Source organism: Eurosta solidaginis, chromosome 2 (assembly GCF_040869045.1).
Source record: "Eurosta solidaginis isolate ZX-2024a chromosome 2, ASM4086904v1, whole genome shotgun sequence".
Taxonomy (NCBI): Eukaryota; Metazoa; Arthropoda; class Insecta; order Diptera; family Tephritidae; genus Eurosta; species Eurosta solidaginis.
In genome coordinates, this window is record NC_090320.1 from 8,555,711 (window position 1) to 8,578,589 (window position 22,879).

At 35.4% G+C, this 22,879-nt stretch overlaps 1 protein-coding gene across 14 annotated transcripts in view; it reads right to left on the minus strand.

Moving 5' to 3' along the window:
- The window catches only part of nAChRalpha6 (nicotinic acetylcholine receptor alpha6), a 694,673-nt gene that overhangs the window by 150,075 nt on the left and 521,719 nt on the right, over positions 1-22,879 (minus strand). For 11 of the 14 annotated variants that reach the window (XM_067764329.1, XM_067764328.1, XM_067764323.1 and 8 more), the window contains one exon: positions 10,910-10,954. The exons of the other annotated variants lie outside the window; for them this stretch is intronic. In XM_067764329.1, the coding sequence (XP_067620430.1) occupies positions 10,910-10,954 (45 nt within the window). The remainder of the gene's footprint in view (positions 1-10,909; positions 10,955-22,879) is intronic. 14 annotated transcript variants of the gene reach the window in all.

A 22,879-nucleotide genomic window follows, 5' to 3' on the forward strand; every position in this document is an offset into this window, starting at 1 on the left:
GAGAAATGTGCGGACAAGGCAACAGAGAGTATAAAAGCAGCGCAAGCTGAGGAATGAATAATCAGTTTGATTTAAACACGCTATTAGTTGCGAAGTGCAGTATAATTGTGAAGTATAGTTGTACTACTCCCAAAGTCATCTAATATAGACCATTTGCAATACAGAATATTGGAGTTATTTATTCGACAGTTCAGCGACACGAACGTTAGCAGAAGGTGAATAAATAATCGGAATTCCCTAAATTCGTTACAATATCAAATTTTGAGAGCGGAATTTGTGCGTAGTGCATCACTGTATAATTATTACATTCAGCCGTCAACAGCGATAAACAGATGTTATTCGAAACATACAATAAAAAGTTAACCAAGAAAATAAATTGGGTTAACAAAAAATTATATTTTAAATAATAATAATAACAAACAAATTATTGATGTATTTATTAGTTGCCTGTCATGGCCCAACTGTCAAATGGCCATCAGCAAGCGACTGATGGCAGGGCTAAAAACAAGGTTATATTCGTACAGAACAACGGAAACTGAATTGCGGTATTAAAATTGCCTGAATAATTATAAATAAAATGGTTGTAATTTATGCTATAAAACCGCAGTGCAAAAATCTGATGGCTTGAAAAAATTGATGTGCTGCGGTTTGCATCAAAAAGGGACATAAATAATGCAAAACTATGTTGCAACTATTGTAGTTGCATATATGCCAAAAGTGAAATAACCAAAAATGTCGGTTGATGGTGGCGAAGGTTGATAATTTGTTATCACAGTATGTTAAAAATTAAAAATACATTGTTTGAATAACGAACTGATTGCGATTTGCCTTTCATCTGATCAAAAACATGAAACGCAATTAATCACTCTGTTCGATCGATGGCAGGCATTACAACAGTGACCTGAATATGTGCACACTTCGAGATTAAAGCATCGACTAGTGCCTTAACCTTGTGATGCCAGTACACGCCTACGTGTCCTTAAGCTGCTGACGAAACAGACAGCCGATGACTACTTCAAGCGTCTCTCACAACCGCGCGCTAAAAGCATTGTTCGTGGGCCGACGCTCATCAGAACTGTGGCTGTGTTGTGCAGGGTAAAATCATCGTAGTTGTAGTGATTTAGACGTTGATTAACGATCAACCAGGCAAGATGTATGCGCGCATGTTTGTTAACACTCGAAAAATAGTTCAAAAATATGAAAATATAATTTTTATTACTTGCAGTGGGAATACATTTTCATTCAGTACCTACCTCCGGTGCTAACTCTTCACGTTGAGCAGCAAGGCCCGGTGAAAGTGTTGCTATTAAGAAAGAAAGACGCGTAGTAAGAAAAAAGAAAGAAGGGACGAGAGCTATGCGTATCAGGAGCTCCAGATGCTGGCTGCCAGAAATAACACCCCGAAAATAGTCCAGAAGATCCCCTATTCGAAGGAAAGTTTCAGGATAGCAGAAAATATCTGTAGAAAGTTTGAAGCCGAGGTAAAGGGAATGCTTAAAAGCTAATCATTTATAAAGCAATGAGTTACTTTAACTCGTATCGTATAGTAATGACTTTGAATGTCTAAGGGGCAAAGTTTGTCGGCATCTTATGAAATCCGGCCCTTAGTTATAGATAAGATTATTTACCTCATTGCTTGATAGCGAGGAAGACGACCAACCCGATACTACAAATCCTAACAACAGAATATATATTCCACCATATTATAAAGAACTCAAAAAGTTAAAAAATTACAAGGCATGTGAAAATCGCTGCTGTACAAATGTGGGCATGAGAAATTAGTAAAGAGGATGCATCCACTTTTGTAAAGACGAGCGCAAGCCTCCAGATGTGCAAAAAAATCATGCCTAAAATAGAAGAAGTGATTCAACTTAATAATTGGGCCTTCAGGCCTTAAAGCCAATTACCAACCTAGTTATTACTATATGCCAAATACTGGAGAGGATCACGATAAGGGGCGAAGCACTGCCACAACAACAACAACAAAAACCTCTATGCACTATACACTCAAAATCAAATAAAGCCTTTGACAAGGCAGCTACCAACCTGGATGGATGAGGTACCCTTCCTCTCTTGACGAAAAATAATCAAGCTCTATAAGCCTCTCATCATATTTGTGGTAATATATGGGTTAAAATTATGGACGACTGAAACCAAAAGGTACATGGAGTTGAGTGAAGTTTTCCGAAAAACTAATTGCTCTTTCCATCACGCCAAAGAGTACAACGAAAAAGGTTTAATGCCTAACGCTCGCATGTATCAATATAAGTCCAAACAACTTTGCTGGCTTTATCATGTTGTATAAATGGATGCAGACGCTCGCCCGGGCAATAGTTCATATCATTAGCAGATGAAAAAGATACTCTTATCGGTTGAGAGACGGAGATGAAAGAAGAGTCGCGAGCAATGGATGATTGGCGTGAATTTTTACGCGTTAAACAAAAGCTCTTTGGTTGGCCAGATCCAATATGAGCCAGAATATTACCAATGAATAAATTGAATTGTTTTCTTGCTAGCCTGTTAATATCCACAATTGCCGTAGACTTTGTTTTTGGAACCGAAAAGAACATACAGAAAACTATCTTTGTGAATGCGGGAGAATTAAGGTAGATAGAAGGCCATGGCGACAATTTTTCCACTCTTTATGTACTCTCTGACCTACACGTAAACAAATTAAATAAGTGCAACGAAAAATATGTTAAAATAAATATTCATACATTGAAAAAAAAAAACAAAAAAACACCAAAAAAAAAAAAACAGAGAACTTTTTCCAGCAACAGCAAAAAAGATTTTATATTTTGTTTTTTTTTTCTGTTTGCAGTTTTTTTCCGACCTGTTTTTACATTGTAGCAAAAATTGTATCGCCGTCCTTAATAACTTATTTAATATATTTTCGTTTAAATTTTTTTTGCGAATTTTTAACCCAACAATTTAAAATCACTTCATATAAATAATTAAATTACTATTGCCGGATAGTGGGGGAAATTCAACAACAAATATATATGTGGTAAAAATGCAATTTTTTATCACTTATATGTGAAAACAAATAAGGAAGTCTAAGCTCGGGTGAAATCGAATATTACATACCCAGCTGTACACTTGAAATGCTGTTGTTGTTTGTTTTGTGTGCTTAATAGTGCTATAAGGCTGCGCAATTATATATATACATATCGCTCATTTACTTCAATAGTGTCATAACTCAAAAAACACAATTTTCCAGGAGAGCTATTCAAAGATTTTAACTGCCATATGTTGCGCATATAAAAGCACATTTTCATTTTTATAGCACGTCGTAAATTTTTAACTGATCACAAAGATTTTTTTACACAACATAGATCATTATATTGCGTACGTTTTTATGTTATTAACTCAAAAGTCATTTTTTTTGAGTTATGACACTATTGAAGTAAATGAGCTATATGGTTCTATTCTGAACTAATTTTTCTTCGAGTTATGGCTCCCGAAACATGGAAAATTGGTTAGCCATAAAAGGGGCGGTGCTACGCCCATTTTTTTAAGTTTGAAGTTTTTCCTATTTATTGTTATAAATCCACTTGGGAAATGAAATACCATTGATATAAAGCCCTTTTTTTGCAAAGATATAGCTTATTTTATTCAACCACGACCCTTTTAAAAATCTTTTACATAAAAGTGGGCGTGATCCTTAACCGATTTCGTAAATTTTTCTTCAAAGCATTCCTTATAGTAAAGGCAAAGTCTCTGCCGAATTTTGTTACGACAGGTTTAACGATTTTTGATTTATGGTTAATAATATTTGTAAAATTGATTTTATCACAAGTGGGCGGTACCACGCCCATTTAAAATTTTTTTTCAAATATTTATCAAAAGTATCAATATCAGTCCACACGTTATATTGCAACATTATAGGTGTATTATTTACTAAATAATCAGGTTTTTTGTGTTTTCCAAAATGTTATATATATAAAAAGTGGGCGTGGTTATCATTCCAATTTCGCTCATTTTCAATACAAATCTATTCTGGGTCCAGATAAGCTTGTGTACCAAATTCGGTGAAGATATCTCAATAATTACTCAAGTTATCGTGTTAACGGACAGACGGACGGACGGACATGGCTCAATCAAATTTTTTTTCGGTACTGATGATTTTGATATATGGAAGTCTATATCTATCTCGAGTCCCTTATACCTGTACAACCAACCGTTATCCAATCAAAGTTATAGTACCCTGTGTAGAAGTACAGCTGGGTATAAAAATATTTTTCAAGCGCTTTAAGTACAGTTCTTGATAATTTGAGTAGTCATAAAGCAGGAAGTGCTCTCAGAGGAATACGTTTACGCGTTTTCAGTTTCCACAATCAGTTTTCTTTTATTTCTTTATATTGCAACGCAATATTCTACTGATGGTACGAAGAACATATTACACTTTCTTGGCTCTCATGAATGCAAGGCTGTCTACACCATCTATAGCAAATCAGAGGGACAATATGGCCTTGCTACAAGCACCAATATGGAGGTAACCTCTAAAGAAATATTAGGCCGAGCTTCTCTTCCAAATTGCGCTAGTTTTTTTTTAATTTCTCCTAAAAATTGGAGTGACGGGACCTACTTGTTGTATGCCGATTCCGAACGGCATCTGCAAGGCAGATGAGTTTTCACTGAGAGCTCATGGCAGAAATACACTCGGAGTGCTTGCCAAACACTGCCGAGGAGCGACCCCGCTTAGAAAAATTTTCTTCTAATTGGAAAAAGTTGTTTCTAAAATTTTGATGTTGCTTTGCCCGAGAAGTGGACCCAGGATCTTCGGTGTGGTAGGCGGAGCACGCTACCATCGTACCAAGGTGGAAATATGGAGAGAAATATGACTTTAATCCTACAGTCGCGAAAATTCAGTCTCCACGATGAAAAGTTTGCCTACGGATTGAGGTTGACTGACTTCTTTGACATGTAGTACAGACGCAAAAGCTGCAGCAAGCAACTTGTTTCTGTTCTGATCAAGGAACATGAAGCGATTCGTAGCAGGAGTGTTGCGTATGTGCGCGCTCGCCTAGAGCCTAGAACCAAAAACTTGTAGCAACCAAATTCGTGCGCGCCGTTATATAGCGAAGAAAGTGACACAGGGAAAGTTTACAGTCTAGAAACCGGCCACGATAGACACCAATGATTACCCCTCTCGCCTCTCATACATTCTCAGATTTCTTGGAAGCAATTTTTTTTACTAACAACATGCAAGTGAAGCCTGCTCTACTGGCTAACGCTTTATTTTTCTAACAAATTTAGACAATAAAATTGTCATTAAAATAATAATTTATGTACCATTCATTGTTGACAAAACCTCATAACCGCTATTTTGTTTATTATTCTGACATACAGCACATTTAACGTGACTGTTGTTTAACGTTTCAGCCACATTCAAACACCAGAACTCACAACTTTAAGCAACTCGACTCGTTACTCGGAACACTATCACAATTAACGCTATCACTATCACAACAACAACAACACTGCCCATTTTCAAAAAGTTGAAGTGTCACAGATTACACTATATTTTGTAAACGTAATAATTATTAATTTTTAATAATGCACTTACATTTGAATTGTCTGAAAATATATAACTTGTATGAACAGAATTTCGAGAAAAAAAAAAAATGATGTAAGCACTTATGAGAAATGTCCCAGGTTAGACACAGTGACTAGCAAAATAGTTCAGGATAAGCTGCATTCGCACACAAAAAAAAATTGGATTAAATTTTATAATTATACATACATTTATTCAAACGGATAAGTTATTGGCGGCCACCGTGGTGTGATGGTAGCGTGCTCCGCCTACCACACCGTTGCCCTGGGTTTACACCCCGGGCAAAGCAACGCCAAAATTTTAAAAATAAAGTTTTTCAATTAGAAGAAAATTTTTCTAAGCGGGGTCGCCCCTCGGCAGTGTTTGGCAAGCGCTCCGAGTGTATTTCTGCCATGAAAAGCTCTCAGTGAAAACTCATCTGCCTTGCATTTGCCGTTCGGAGTCGGCATAAAACATGTAGGGGCCAATTTGTAGGGAAAATCAAGAGGAGCATGACGCAAATTGGAAGAGAAGCTCGGCCTTAGATCTCTTCGGAGGTTATCGCGCCTTACATTTTTTTTACTTTATTGCACAATCCCCTTATATAAGAAATTTATCAAAACCTGCTCCCTCTTCTTAACTATTCTATTCTTAGACACTAGCGAAACTTGTGAATAATTTGTTTGTGCAGAAATATCTTTCTTCCTGATAAAAGTACATGACTCAAACATGATCAAATCTGATCTTAAAGTAAAACCCCTAGTCCTGAATCAGCTGCAGACCCTTTTTTCAAAAGAAATATTTTAGCCAATTAATGTATGTTGGCGTAACCCCTTAAGCACTTTTCGTCTATGTCTGTCCCACTGCACTTATGTCTCATGTTTTCACGTAGTGCAATTGTTGTACGTTAAAATGTTCGCATCACTGTTGTATTGTTGTTACCAGAGCCAAAATTTTTTATGGTGTTAGTTTATAATTTTTGTATAACTGAGTTTTGTTTGCTTTAGCAAACTTCGTCTTTTACTCTCTAAAGCCACAGACCACTTAAAAGTTTGCATTTTGTGCGGTTAATTAATGTAGCCCATTCTAACTTGAATATAGATTTAATTATTTTAAGTAAAATGAGAGTTAAAATGGTAGAGATTATGTAAGAATATACATAGAGTTTATAAGTTTCGAAGCATTCAACACAAGCTGCTTTGTAAAAAGGGCTGTAAGATCTCGTATGATATAAGTTCTTAGAAAAAATACTTGTGTGTCAGTACTGACTACATTAAAATATTGCTTACATGATTGAATGTTATTGTAACGAATTCTGGGGGATTGCGACTATTTTGCACCTTTTGCAAACGTTCGAATCGCTGAATGTCGAATAAATAACTTCAATATTCAGCATAGCAAGATGGTCTTTATTTAGACTACTTTGGTAGTAGTACAATTATACTTCAATATCACGTACTTCACCAACTGTTTTACTGATTCCTCAGCTTGTGCTGCTATTATACTCTCGGTTATCTTGTTCGCCAATTCTCCCAGGGTCTAGTCGTTTCACGATCATGTGTTCTAGATCATCTGCACCTCATGCTTGGTTAACCAGCTATATATATGTATATTTGAAGTTTATGCTTTTCTTCTAGCCATATGCGTGTGTTTGTGTAAGTAGCTACTTCCTCTCTTAGCTGATGACAACATATGTGTATGTGAGACATTCTTCTTCGTCTTTTATGTACGTAAGTGTTGCTTGCCTTAATGTGTACATGTACATAAGAGTTGCTTCTTGCTGTTTTTGTTGTTGTGATTATGTACATAAGAGTTGCTGCTTGCTGTGTTTGTTGTTGTGATTATTTACTAACAGCTTAGTGATGCCAATATTCGCCACACTAGTATTTTGTTTACTTCAAAGCTAGGAGTAATAGTAGCACATCGGGCTTGGAAGGCATTAATATGCTTTTTTCTTCTTATACATTAATCTTTTACAGGTGCATACTATTCTAGAGGGTTGGGATATGTATACTAAATTCTACTTCTGCCACTGTAGACTTCATCAGTATCACAACCATTTACTTAATAAGGATAGTTCAATTTAGAATTTTAAAAAGTTTTAATTTCATATGTATTTGTTATAGTGTTATTTGAAATTGAGTATAACAATTATTTACAAAAATTAAATGAAATAAAAGTTAAATATGAATATACGTATCAAAAATCTGCTGCATGCATTCATGTGTCGTTTTGTTAGTTAAATTTTTTATAATTTTTCAAACCAAAAACAATTTCAATAGTTAAATTTAAAGACAGGTGATGTGGTGGTGTCATTATGAACTCATTTCGTATACTAAAACAAATGATATAAAATTTTGTGATCAAAATTACAAAAAAAAAAAAAAAATGAATTGGCATAAAAAAAGAGCGAAGCGAACAAAGCTGAATGATAGAAATGAATCCAGTTATTTATAACTACTAGTTAAACATTTGAGTATTTAGCTTTTTTAATTAATCAATTTAGCACACACGGCTAAATTTTGTCGGAAATATATACTAATTTAGTTCAAGCCTTCTAATATTTCAATTTCAAATGTTATATCTAGTAATACAATTAATTTAATCTCATTTGGTATGTTTTTTTTGTTAATGGTATCGTAGATTCATCTCAAAGCCCAATAGACTGAGGACGCAGAGCCTACTTAAGTTGGGAATGCAAAGACAATTTCTTTTTGCATAATAATAATAGGGCACGTATCATATTATACGATAATGGATGAAAACCCATTTTCACTCAAATGATAAATAGGAAACTGTCAAACTACTTATAAAAATGATAAAAAATTATACATCTAATGTACACGCATCATACCCAGCTCAAAAATGTAACTAATCCGATTCATCAGTGAAGGGCTATCGAGATTTGAAAAATTTGTTTCAATTACGGATCGTAAAACACGATACGAGCCCAGGATGATTTTGCGTGAATTATATTTTTCTTTGGGATCCCTAAATTAAATTAATATTTCCCAGCTCTTTAGTGCGCAAATAACTTACAATCGGCTTTTGATTTATTCTGAAGACATATATTATGTATACTATACACAATTGGGTGGCTTCCAAGCAAATGGAAGTGGTCCAACCCGTGCAGCAACCCCGCCCCTACTCTCTACACAAGCTTAGTTATATTCTTCAAGCAGTGTAAGCGGCTTCTGATGGAGATACCACCAGTTAACTGAGCCCTCTTGCCGGTTAAGCTGGGTACTACTAAAGCACTCATCAACAGCTTTCATTTGATGTCCATATCTTATAAACACGCTCTAGGGGTACCCGGGTCCACGTTTTGGCCTATATCTCGAGACCCTAGTCACCCATGGGTATGGAAATTATCATCTACTAAAGCACTCATCAACAGCTTTCATTTATTATCCATATTCTATAAACACATTCTAGGGGTACCCGGGTCCACGTTTTGGCCTATATCTCGGGACCAGTCGATACTAAATTTTCTTTATGTTGTAGGCTTATTGAGGTGAAAGGAGTGAGCCGAAAAATTATTATTTGTCAGAAGCTAGGCTTTAAATGTGCTTATTTTATGCCATCGGGAGATCCCCTTTCTTAGTCAGACATCATGGATCAAACCATATCGTAGAATCAGTTGGGGTATTCACTCTGTTTTTAAAGCTTATGTGCTTATATGTTTATACGTTATTGCACAGTTTACAAATGCAATATACACTGAAGACAAATAATTTGGTAGCTACCGTTTTTTTCTCGTTTAAAATTGATTGATCATTCTATGTAGGTTATCTTCTTAGTACCAGACATTGGTATATCTTTCTAATTCACACAAAGCATTTGCAACTGCGGCGGTAAATAAAAAGCCTGATTTCCCTCCTCGCGATGAGAGTGCCGATTGAACATTGTTCAGACAAAATACTTATAAAAACGAAACACTGTTTTGATTCAGACTCTATAGCATACACTCATAGCTTGGACCACTTTTACTCAGACTCAATAGCGTGTTTGTGAGCCTTTTTTCATAGAAAGACTGAGATTGCTAGGATTTTTAACAATTGGAAACACCTGATCAGAGGACGCTTGCCCTGTTTTAAAAATATATATCTACCAACTCATCTTTCTCAAAAATGAAGCCGGTCGTACTGGTAGCTATGCTTTAAATATATGTGTTGAATGCACTTAGTACGGCCTAGTTGGTAGTGGATAACAGCTTTCTGCCAAAAAATATTCTACCAATGCCCACATAAAACCTCGGCCCTAGGTAGGCAAGCATTCACGAAAGGACCTGGCTAGATTATTCTATAAACTGTATGAATAGAAAATTTTTCAGGCCACATATTTTCAAATTGGAAATTATCTGGGAAAGGCTGCCGTTTACCTGCAGACAAAATGGAAGAAAATCAGGCAAAAATAGTGTCGAACTACAGGTTTAATGTCCACCTCCGAACTGGTGCTAATCGGACGCGGAACAGTTGGTAGCCACTTGTGCCAACAACGGTTAAGTTTAAGCAGTCAAGATCTATTTTATATAAGCAAAGGTAGCGGCTGTTTCAGAGGCACCTACGCATTCAAAAGGTATCACAAGTTTAAATCCCGACAAATCTCTTCGTTCGAAGTTAGCGAGTTTAACTACTGATGGGTTCTTTCAACCGATAAACTAATTTAATGCTAAATAATGATGATGTAGCCACATCATCAGCCAATATTGATTTTGGACTCTACTGAATTGTATTACTTGTGAATAAATGGAATAAATCTACAAAAGAAGCAGATAGTATTAGTTGCAATATCTAACTACAAAGCTGCTAACGAAGGCTACGTAGAGAATTTAACAAACTTGTGGTATTGATTACGTTTTTTTAGTTAAATGCTTAGGTGAGGGAAGAATATAAAAAAAAATTAGGTAAATTAGTTTATTATATTAAATTTAGAAAACTAAAATTAGTTGCAAACTTTTTTTGGATTTGTATGCAGGATTTCTAAATTTGTAAGATTTATAAAAGCAAGGACAATTTTTAGATCAGGCTTGGAGTGGTAAGAAGAAGAATAAGCAGTACTGAATAAATATTAATAGTATATGCCGTGTGTGTAAATTTTTGAAAGAAAGTGGCAAACATTTGATTGTGATGTTCTTTTGTGATATAGTATTTTTTGTAATATTTTTTTAATTTAAATAAAAATATTTTGGACAAACCCTGATTTATAATTTAGCAACACAACAAATATTTTGTCACTTTGCATGATTTTTAATTAATGAGCGATATGACGATTAAGTGAAGATATATTTTATATTTTTAATTATAAATATTTAGTAAATTGCTTATTTAAAATTTTTTTTTTAGTTTTAATTATATTTTAATTGAAACTTACCAAAGAAAGCCAAAGATTTGTTATAAGAAGTTGATTCTTCTCGTCCTACAAACATAAAAAACCAAACAATATTGGAAACAAGAAAAAAAAAAAACAAAATAGGAGAAATAAAACATAAAAACATAAAAAATAAAAAAAAATTGTAAATAATATTAAAAGGACAGTTAAAACAGTTAAGTCGTATTTTGTTGTTGTTAGTTTAAGGGTAAAGGTAAAATAGACGAATAAAAGAAAAAAACAGACACAAATAACAAATTTTAATTTAATTCGCACAAACAATTGAACGACATTTATTTATATTTTAACAGTTTAGTTGTATTATATGTGACCCGGTCTATGAAAAGGTGGCTTATGATTCAAAAAAAGTACTACTACTAAGAAACTGAAGAAATGCATTGTTTATCTTTAACAGCTGTTTCTCGCAATTTATTTTTTGAGTCATAAGCCACCTTTTCATAGACCGGGTCACATATATATGTATGTATTTGTTTAAATATTACATTAGTATAATAGTGCAAAATAATTTTTTTGATTAAAACATTTGTGGTTTACAATGTTAATAAACATAAATAAGTTTTTTTTTCATAGCTTATATGCATGTATGGAAACAAAAATTGCTTAAGCCTTGAGCCAGGTGAAACGTGGCGTATGAGTAACTTTTTATCTTTTAATTTAAGTATTTTGAATGAGATATGCTTGGCACACAATTCGATATATCAGGTACAATGGCACAATAACTCGCAAAATGTAGCCATATAATAAAGTCCATCCTTTAATTTATTAAAATTAAAATTATCCTTCTTCTTCTCCTACTTTTCCGTAAACCATTACGTTTCTGGCATCGTTTACTCTTCTGGAAGCGGTTACCTTTTCGAAATACTCTATTTTCCCGAATAGTTAACTGTTCAAAAACTTTTTTTTACTTTTTGTGGAACCGGCTAATTTCTGAAATTGCTTACTTTCCTGGTAATTTTGTAAGTTAATAAACTTTAGCGAAATGGGTTACCTTTCAGGAACTATGTGTTTTTGGAACGGCTTAGTTTTATAAAACGAGTTAATACTTAAGTGCCGGTTTCTTCTTCGAAAACGATTCATTTTTCAAAATCGGCCGACTTTAAGAAACAGCTTATATTTCGTTGACTAGTTACTTCTCTATTTCTGCGCATCCGATACGTGTTGCGGAGCCGGTTATTTGTCTGGGGCCGTTTAGCCTTCTGGAAGCGTTTTATCTCGAATGCTTTTTAAGAATCGGTTACTTTAACGTAACCGGTTACCTTAATGAAAATGTTCGATTTTTGAGAATGGTTTAATTTTTGCTTAGTTTACTGCTACCTGCTACTATTACTTTAAGAGCATGTTACTTTCTCACACCAGTTGGATTAATTTAACGAAACAGCTAAACGAACAGTTCAGTGCAAAGAAAGATTATAAAAGCTTACATATAAGCACGATCACGACAAGAAGAGCTGAAGGTGGATCAATTACGAAATCGGGTTATCACCAAACCAAAATTTACAAGGCATGACAGAAAATCGTTCCAAAATAATCATAACTATTACACTGTCGGTTAAATCAACAACAAAGAATGAAGCAGCCTGCATTTCTTTCACCGGTTACCCTTTGAGAACCGTTACTAGTTACTTTTTCAAAGCAGTTGTTTTTCGGAGAACATTTTAGGACATTATTTGCCGGACATTTTATTTGGGTTGATCTTTATTTGAGATTATTTAAACACGATCAAAATGATCTATATTTGATAATGGTATTACAAGGCTTAAAGTATTTTAACGAATTTAGAGAAATTTCGCTTATTCCAAACCTCCTTAGACTACTTTGAGAGTATTCCACAATAACTCTTACTTCACAACTAATTGCGTGCTTAAATTAAACTGCTTAGTCATGCCTCTGCTTTTATACTCTCGGTTTCCTCGTTCACCCATTTCTCCTAAGGTCTAGTGATTTCGTGAAGTTCATGCTTGTTTACCAGCTATATACATGTATATTTGTAGTTTGTGTCCTGATAATGATGACATGAGTTTATATTTCTCTGTTGCCTTGCATGTACATGTGTAAATGATGATTGATTTGTTTACGTACATACAAGTGGCTGTTTAGTATCGGATTAGGGATGCTAGTATCACTTAGTGATGTGAATATTCGTCACAGTATTATATGAGATATAAGAATTAGATTAAAGTTTATGCATTAGCGTAGGAAATTTTATTAACATTTTTGATTAAAAATTGACTGAATAGTCAGTGGCTATATTTCTAAGTGCCAAAACGACATCCAAGTACTATAACAGCAATTACAAAAATATAAGCACCGCAATCAAATAAATTAAACTCTCCCTCAGGAGAAGGATAACATGCAGCACAAGGCTGCCTAAGCTCATTGCATTGTTTTCGCCAGCTTTCAATAAACAGACTTTTCAATTTACATTGTCCCTGATCAGAGCCCGCGCATGCAGCGGTCATTCATTAAATTTACTAACGACTTCCGCGAAGTGGGTTTAAAAGCTATTATAGTCGATCTCAACATTAGGCCAATCTATGTTATTGTTGAATTTGCATATACACACGCTTAAAGCGCACTAGAGACAAATAACTGAAAGGCAATGTAAAAGATAATAGCTTTGACCATTAGAAAATTGTGGTACCATATACTAGCTAACGAGATACATAAGGGTGGATAAACTTTTTTCGTTTCAAGTTTTATAGTCGGTTAGAGCACATAACAGAAGACACAAAGTACCACGAATTTCGATGGGAAACATATTGGGAAAACAAGATGTGACTTTAGTTGAGTCAAGTCTATTTGTAAAGAGATCGATCATCGTAGGAGTGCGAGTTCGAATCCCAATACCGGGAGAAAAGGCTTTGAAGAGATTAACATGGTATAAGCGTACACGCTGTTGCCATGAATGACTTTAAAGTAACGTTTAATAAACAGGTCGAACAACATTATAACCAAATTGCCTCACCCTTATAGATATGTAAATATTGACTTTCGCGAGAATGGGCAGTAAGGATGTGCATCTGTATGTGTTGCATGTTATTGGTTATTCGCGTATTACTATATCAATTTCACGCTATGGAATGGAAACCAATTTTGTGTTCGCTAATATTGACACAACTTAAATTACAATAACAACAAAAGTAATAACACAATAATGACTAAAACTGGTGAAATCAAATAACTGTCGATTTATAGTAAATAAAAACCGAGTATGCTCACATGGTAATTATTAAGATATGCATGTACAACTGATACCAAATACCAGAAAATGATTTAAATTAATTTTAATTCAACCACAATCAAGATGTGACTATTTCTTAGATAAGCTTATAAGCAGTTTCGGACGAATATGAGGGCATTATGTTTTATTATCACTGATAGTCTTGATATCATTGTACAGTACAGTGCAAAATTATGCTAAATTGCGCTAATAAGGGTTTATTGTAAATTTGTAAACAATTCTCCTTGCCTAGCTCCCAAATACTAGTAGACCCGACATTGATCTTTGGTTTGCCTGCCGTAGTTAAATGAATTTCAAAAGCTTGCTTTTCCTTGATCTTCTTTCTTTTTCTTATATATGCAACCTATACCGGACATAGATCTTGTGTGTTCTAGAAACTAGCACCATTAAGGTACAAGCCCGAAAATTTCGGGAACTGCTTCATAAAACAACATCCAACCTTCTGCTCCCACAACGTCCCTCGGTAAGGAACTTGGGCTGCCGGCTCTTCACATGAAAAAAATGTGTTTCTGTACATTCATATTTGAACTACAATTCGCCTGGTTTAGGTGAGGTTGACAATTGCATTAAAGAGCTAATTACAATATCTTGATTCTCGCTCTGTATTCCCCTCTTCTTTCACTTCCTATTACCGCTTCGTATCTCCCTTTTCTTCTTTCTCTCACTATCCTCATACATTTTAACTTTTTGCTCTATAAAGTTTTCTTCATTTCCTTCCCTTTACTTCTTATTTGCACATTGTTGCCCATAGAAATTTCCCTGCCATTTCTGCTCTGAAAAAAAAAAAAGTTCAAATAAGGTGGTCCTGGCCCACTCTCCGAAAAAGGGCGTTGTATTCTTTGAACTTTGTTTTATCTATATAATTTCCAAAGATTTCCTACAACTTTCACTTTCCTCTTCCAATTCTTTCAATTATTTCACTTACTATTCTATTATACCTCTCTATCTCTTGTTTTCTCTCTTTATTTCCCTCTGTTACTATGGCACTCTCTTTTTCCCTCAGCCTTGCCTCTACTTCTTATTCCAACACCTCCCTCATCTTGCTGCCAGATCATAACGAAATCTTTGGCAACTATCGCTTTGATCTATTGGTACCAGCGGGATCTTGAGAACTGATCGTGACTGTCATTTATTGAGGTCTCTGCCCAGTTATTGAGGCAAATCGCTCAGTGGAACTCTAAGGGTTTACTTAACTTCATCTATCCATGATGATCGAAGCGATGGCAGGACACTGCCCAATGGGAATCATGGCGGCACGACTGGACAGTTTGGAAAATCCTATTTCTTTAAGGCGCATGAAGGATAACGAGACCAAATTGTCAAGTCTGTTTATTGCTGCTTTAGTGGAAAGCGTTCGGTTCGGTAAACGCATCATTTAGATTAATATCGGTTATTTTCAGCTGTTCCGTTAATAGCATCAAACAGAAGCGTAAGAGCGAGCTCTGCTTTAATTAAGGTAGCGACCACACACCCCAAGCCCAGTTGCGGATCATAGAAAAAACGTCGGCAGCTGGCTGGAAGACAGCACCGGAAACGTGAAACTTTGATTCCCACCTGGCGGCACAATCTGCATTAATAAGCTGCTTAGAGCAACGATTTAAAATTCCATGTCATCTAAAAAGCTCTATCTGTAATCTCATTCTTATATTCTATACTCTAGAGGGCCCTCGGCTTATGAAAGTCACACGCGCTGCAGCACAGGAATCAATTCGCGGTCCCGTGTTATGAAATGTATTTTACGATGAAATGTTCAATTTTACATTGCAACCCGAAACACAGAGAAGCACGCGGGAGTGACTAGAGCTTAACTTGAGCTTGTTGATAAATATCGTAGACCAAAAGCAAAAGGTAGGTCCAATCCCGCCAATTTGTAGAGGGAAAAATAGGAGCACGACGCAAATTGGAAGAGAAGCTCGGCCTTAGATCTCTTCAGAGGTCATCGCGCTTTAAAAAAACAAAAAAAAGCAAAAGAAAGCTACTGATGGGCACCACCCTATTCACGCTACTGTACGGCTCCCGAAATAAGCTCCTTACGTCCGTACAGCGAACAATAGCTCTTAAAGTAGTCTACGCCTATGGCAATGAGTTAGAGCAGTGGCAAGACGTAACTAGTTTTTAAACTTAACGCGGAATCAGTGATTCCGTTGATTATAGTAATACATAAACACTACGGACTCATTCAGTCTATGTGAAGTCCTCATGGACCAGCCAGTTCAACCATAGTAATACATAGATTTCTTAGTTATGATACTGCGCACTTTTAACTCAATACTGTACGTAACGCAACAGTGAGTGTTAAATTTCATTTTCAAAATTGCTTTGGTTTGTTAAACATTTCAATCAAGATTTGCTCATTCATTTCAATTGTTCTTATTAAAATCTAATTTGCTGCTAAGCAATTTTCTGACCCACACTCCCACACGCTACCAATCTCATTTGCATACACACCCACCCAATAGCAGAAGATAATGCGGTCTACATGCGTTCTGTCTATGTATTTATGTATGTATGTGCTTCTCTTGCGAATTAGGCAATGCAATTGGCAAAGAAATATCTGACTGTAATAACAAAGCAAAGTAGTTTGCGCTCACAAAAAGCGCCTACTCCTTTGTACTCACAGATTCGTATCATTTTTAAGTGGCTTTTTGAACAAATTGTATGGAATAATTTTATGTGGCCATCGTCGTTGAGCAAATTCAGTCATTTGTTATTATAAGGCTTTTGCAGCACTGTTTTTAATTAAACTTTTGAACGAAAGTGGAAATAAATGAAAAGATTGGAAAACAAGTTGTATGTCTTCAATTATAGTCAGTGGAATATTAGTTTTTGTTTCACAGCTTTTGGTGATATTTTGATTGCTTCAGCGACTACATATTTGCTTTGAGCGATTTTTGTAAAATCGTTCCGAAGCATTTTAATTACAAATTTTGATTTTAAGTGACTTAATTATCTGCGCCTTACTTCAAAAATGTTGCTGTAGCGAGACTTTGGCACTTTGGCTCGTATATTCTAAACGGTCTTGAGTAGGTATTTGGAAGTGAGGTTAAATATGTCAAATATTTTCAGAACGATGTGACAAATGATGCTTGAAAGGAGAGAACAACAGAACTTCATATGCATAATTTTAGATTCTTTGGTCTCTGGTTTTAATATCCCTGTAGCGAAAATTTCTAGTTCGAAACTGGTGCGCATGTGGAACCACTACCAGTTCGCCCTCTATCTTTATTCCATGTTTTCATCTAGCGAATTTAACATGACGGTAACCTAGACAGTGGAAATTGTCCCCGCTGCATTACCTTTTCTGTAGTTTCGAACTAGATTCAAATTTCCATTTTATTGGCACTTTTTTGTTAGTTCCGAACTAGTGTACAAATTTATAGTTTAGATAGTTCACTTGTTAGTACAATTTCGTTGTTTCCGAACCAGACCGAAATTCTACATGTTGTTTCTGATACGATTTAATCCTTTTTTTCGATAGTTCCATAAATATCTGCACTGGAAATATCCACTCCGATATCAAGAAAGTTCTGATCCTGTTAAAAATTCGAAATATTAAAACTGTTGCCTTTATCCACAGAATGCATAACAAATCTGATTTGGAGTTTTGGTACTATGTTACGGATTCCCCGTAATAGCCTCTCTCTGAAAGACTTATGCATGTTTAATATGAATTGACTCAAGTATAAGTTGCTTGTCATTTAATAAATGTACTGTGCTGGATCTATTGCAAAATGTATGCTGTACAGTTTACTTAAGGGAAAGGCTTCAAAGTGTGGTGAAAGAAGGCATACTGAAAACTGAAGCCCTTTGAAGCTAACATCATTTTTACTTTGTGGATAACATATCTATCAAATAGATATTAAAAACTAAAAAGACCCAAACTGTCGATTTTTGAACTAGAGAAAATCCAGTTACTATCGAACTAGTACTTTTTTGTACTAAGGGTCTAGTTCTGAACTAAAAATTGGTAACACTAGTTACTGGCTTCAATACAGAGATTAATAAGTTATCTTTCAAAATTAAAATTTTCACACTCAAAACTAAGATCTTCAGCCTTTTTTAAAGGGTGCAACATATACATACATATATGTATCTACGTAGTTATAATCATACATATCTACGGATAAAAATATCTGTAAGAAGTCTGCACAAGTGTTGCGAATAATAGTTGCAGAGGTGTATAGATAATTAAATTTGAAAATATCGACTTTGACCACAAGCAAAAGTTTCTGTTATGAACTTCAATTAAAAAGTTTAAGGACAAAGCAATAAAAAAAAAAAAACAATAAAATATTCAAAATATGACATGCCCGAAGAATTTTGCCTGAACTACAATTTCTTCAATTATTTTGTGTCTATACACCTACACTTGTGGTACAATCGTTTCAAGAAGATTAATAGCATATTTTGCAGAAATCAATGATGTGCCCGGTAGGTATGGTTTGTTACATCTTATATATAAAATTCTCGTGTCAGAATGTTCGCTTCCGTACTCCTCCGAAACGGCTCGACCGATTCTTATGAAATTTTATGAGCATATTGAGTAGGTCTGAGAATCGGCCAACGTCTACCTCTTTTTTCGCTGCGTGCCTAGGGTCTTGAGATCAAAACGTGTACCCGGGTACCCCTAGAATGTGTTTATACAATATGGATATCAAATGAAAGCTGTTGATGAGTGCTATAGTACAGGATAATTTTCATATAACTGGGAGGCTAGGGTCTCGAGATATAGCCCAAAACGTGGACCCGGGTACCCCTAGAATGTGTTTAACAATAAGGAAATCAAATGAAAGCTGTTGATGAGTGCTTTAGTAGAAGGTAATTTTTATACCCCTGGGTGACTAGGGTCTCGAGATATAGGCCAAAACGTGGGCCCGTGAACGTCTAGATAGTGCTTTTATATTATGGGTATCAAATTGAAGCTGTTGATGAGTGCTTTAGTACATGATAATTTTCATACCTATTGGTGACTAGGGTCTCGAGATATAGGCCAAAACGTGGATCAGGGTAACACTAGGATGTGTTTTTACATTATGGATATCAAATTGAAGCTGTTAATGTGTGCTTTAGTACAGAGTAGGTTTTATGCCGCTGGGTGACTAGGGTCTCGAGATATAGGCCAAAACGGGGACCCGGATACACCTAGAATGTGTTTAACAATAAGGAAATCAAATGAAAGCTGTTGATGAGTGCTTTAGTAGAGGGTAATTTTTATACCCTTGGGTGACTAGGGTCTCGAGATATAGGCCAAAACGTGGGCCCGTGAACGTCTAGATAGTGCTTTTATATTATGGGTATCAAATTGAAGCTGTTGATGAGTGCTTTAGTACATGATAATTTTCATATCTATTGGTAACTAGGGTCTCGAAATATAGGCCAAAACGTGGATCAGGGTAACACTAGGATGTGTTTTTACATTATGGATATCAAGTTGAAGCTGTTGCTTTATGCTCTAGTACAGAGTAAGTTTTACAAGGCGAAATAAAGACATGAATTAATAAAACCCACATACCTATTTACATACGTCCTATTCGAATAGCCTGAAATTTGGTATATAAATTTGCCTATATTAATATTTACGGTGCTTTTTTCCGGGAAGTAGACCAGAGACGGACTGGGACTGGGATTAGGACTTGGACTGAGACTGAGACTCGGAATGGAACTGGAACAAAATACATACCACCCTCTGGGACTGGCAATAAGATATGAAAAAGAATGAGAAAAACTTGGGAGAAGAGAAAAGAGAGAAGGAGACTGAGAAAGAGATAGAATGAGACGAAGATGGAGATGGAGATGGATGAAGCGAAAAATACGGAGGGTGGAGTGAATACAAAGATTAGGAAAAAGTGTGGAGGGCGAGGGCAGAGTTAGACGGAAAAAGTTTATTAAAATGTATGCAGATAGACAAAATTTAGGGCAGAACAACGCCTGCCGTGTCTGCTAGTAAAGAAATATAAGTATGTTCACCACGTTATTGTTACGTTTACGTACTCCTTCTTCAAATTTATTTAAGGCGCCTGGAGTCCTTTCCTACCTTCCCCGCGTATTATGATTGTTCTTCAGGCATCTTTTTGAGGTGTAGATAAGCATAACCTTCCAGTCCAGTGTCCGTATATTCCTATTCTGTTGTTGCAGATGGAGGAGAGAATCCTTCGGTTTCACTGCATAAGGGATCCATTGTCTTTGTTGGCGTGAGGATATGCGCTCTTTTCAATTAATCGCAGAATTGAAACGGTTTAGTCGGTTCGTTCATCCATTTACTGATCATAAAACTGATACACTCCTTTTTTCTCGATCTCCATCATTCGGTAGACATCTTTCCAAGTCCCATCATTACCTCTCTTTCGGAGTCTGGATGTTCCCTGCCATTGGCTAAAAACCTCCTACCACATCCGTGCTCTCTGGTGCTTAGCAAATTGCGACTATTTCGTATCTCTTTCTGACTTACAGCTTTCGAGGTTGTTGTTTATTTGATACGATGTTCTATTTCTTCCATGACATGTTAAGGCTGGCTTCTACGGGTCTAGAATTTCTGGTTTTCATTCTATTTAAACCAAGCTTATCACCTGCAGGCGATCGATGCCTCTTCGTTGAGTCCAAAGCCTTTTGTTTCTCATACCGGTCTATGTATAAAGGTCTCCTTGCTGCAGATTTTTTTTTAAGCGAGCTATTTTCGGCCCCCCCTTTCCCGATATTCTAATAGACACTATCCCTGGATTATAACAACTATAAAAAAATAAATACTTGTCACTTGTCTTCCTGTTCGCGTCATACCACTGTTCAGTTGTTCCTACAAATTGGCGAGACGGAAGCTACATGCTTTATGCCGACTTCGAACGACCTCATGGCTAATGATGCGGGAAGGTTTTGCTATCGAAATCTCGCCCTCATAAGAGACGTCCCTAAACCACTCAGCATATTGATGAGGAGATACCTCGCCTACTGATTTTGAGCCTTTCAGTGCTTCCTGCCTTAAAAAAAAATTAGTAGAGGTGCAACTTCAAACACTTATCCAATTTCCTGCCATTTTTGATAGCCTTAAACCTAAACCAAAGAACTTGTTGCTTTCTTGATGCATTGCACCCAAAATTCATATCCAAGGCGATATTCATTACAAAGTCATTTCAAAACAATTTGGTTTCATTTTTCAAACTAATTTAACTGTTGCCAACTCACCAAACCATTACGCTGTTCTTGACATTATTTTATTAAATGCTGAAAGCTGGTGAAGGATAAGCAAGAAAGAGCAGAAAGAGAAAGTTAGCTACAAAAAAGAAAAAAAAAAAACAGTAAAACGACACGATAATAAATGATGAAGACATGTTTACTATTTTGAACAAAAATATTTCATACATACCAATATTAATATTCAAAACAAATAGTAGCGCGACAAAAAATTTATATGAAGGCTACAAAAATTTTACTGACATTTGAAGAAAATTACTTTTAAAGTGCTTGCCATTACCAATGCAGCTTTTTGCACTTTCTTCTTTTCTTTCGAATATGCAAACGTGTAAACGAATAGTTTGATAAATATGAAGGTCAGGCAGGAATGTCATCAGCTCGATAACCTTATCTTTTTTTTGAAATAGAATGAATATATAGTTTTCAAAGGAAAAGTTTTTTAATAAAGAGTTTTCGTATATTTACGACCTAGATGGGAAAATGAAATGAAAGAAATGCTATCACTTATGTTTGAAGGAGGAATGTGCAGAAAAGCTTGCTTAAACTTTGCACACAGTTGAAGTTAAGTACGAATTGGCAGCAACTGTACTTTGAATCCGAAATAAACCCTAACTGTGAGGGGAGCCGCTTTACTGAGAAGCAGCGTTAACAGGGAATCAATGTCAGCTTTGAAATCCAACTGAGAACCATCCTCGCCGAAAAGTGCTACTATTTGCTTTGAAAGTCTCGCACCGTACTAACCATGAAGTTTGACCCGAAATCATGAATGATATCGTAAAAAGATGGAGTGAGTCTTGTAGGCTTCGAGAGAAAAGCTCTTCCAAACATTTTTATTTCTCACGGGCTAATACAAGTGTTAATGTTTCGCTGACTAGATCATGGAATCAGTTAACGGAAATTAGCGAAGACAGAAAAACGAATCGAGGGGAATGGGAAGAAACACTGGAATTCCAAATCGAAGTCGTGCTACCAAATTGTTATTGATAAGTTAAAAGTTTGTTTTCTTGATTAATCAATTTATTTTCGAAGCGTTTTAAATTTTCTAGCTAAGATTAGCACTCATCTATCGATGTTTCTTCGACGAGTTATCGGGTTGTTATAGATGTATTAACAAAAAGTTATAGCCATGTTACCAGAAAAATATTGAAAAGTTATCGGCAAGTTGCCGATTTGTTATCAAAAAATTATCGATTTGTTGTAGACTAAAAAAACAAAAAAATCGATCGTTATCGATTAACTTATCGAAAATTCATCGATATGTTGTCAATTTGTTATCGAATAACTTATCGAAAATTCATCGATGTGTTATGAAAAAATTATCGATTTGTTATCGACTAAAAAACAAAAAATCGATCGTTATCGATTAACTTATCGAAAATTCATCGATATGTTGTCAAAAAATTATCGATTTGTTATCGAATAACTTATCGAAAATTTATCAATATGTTATCAAAAATTTATAGATTTGTTATGGAAAAATTATCGTCATGGATTTTATATTGAAAAGTTACCGATTTTTTGTTAGA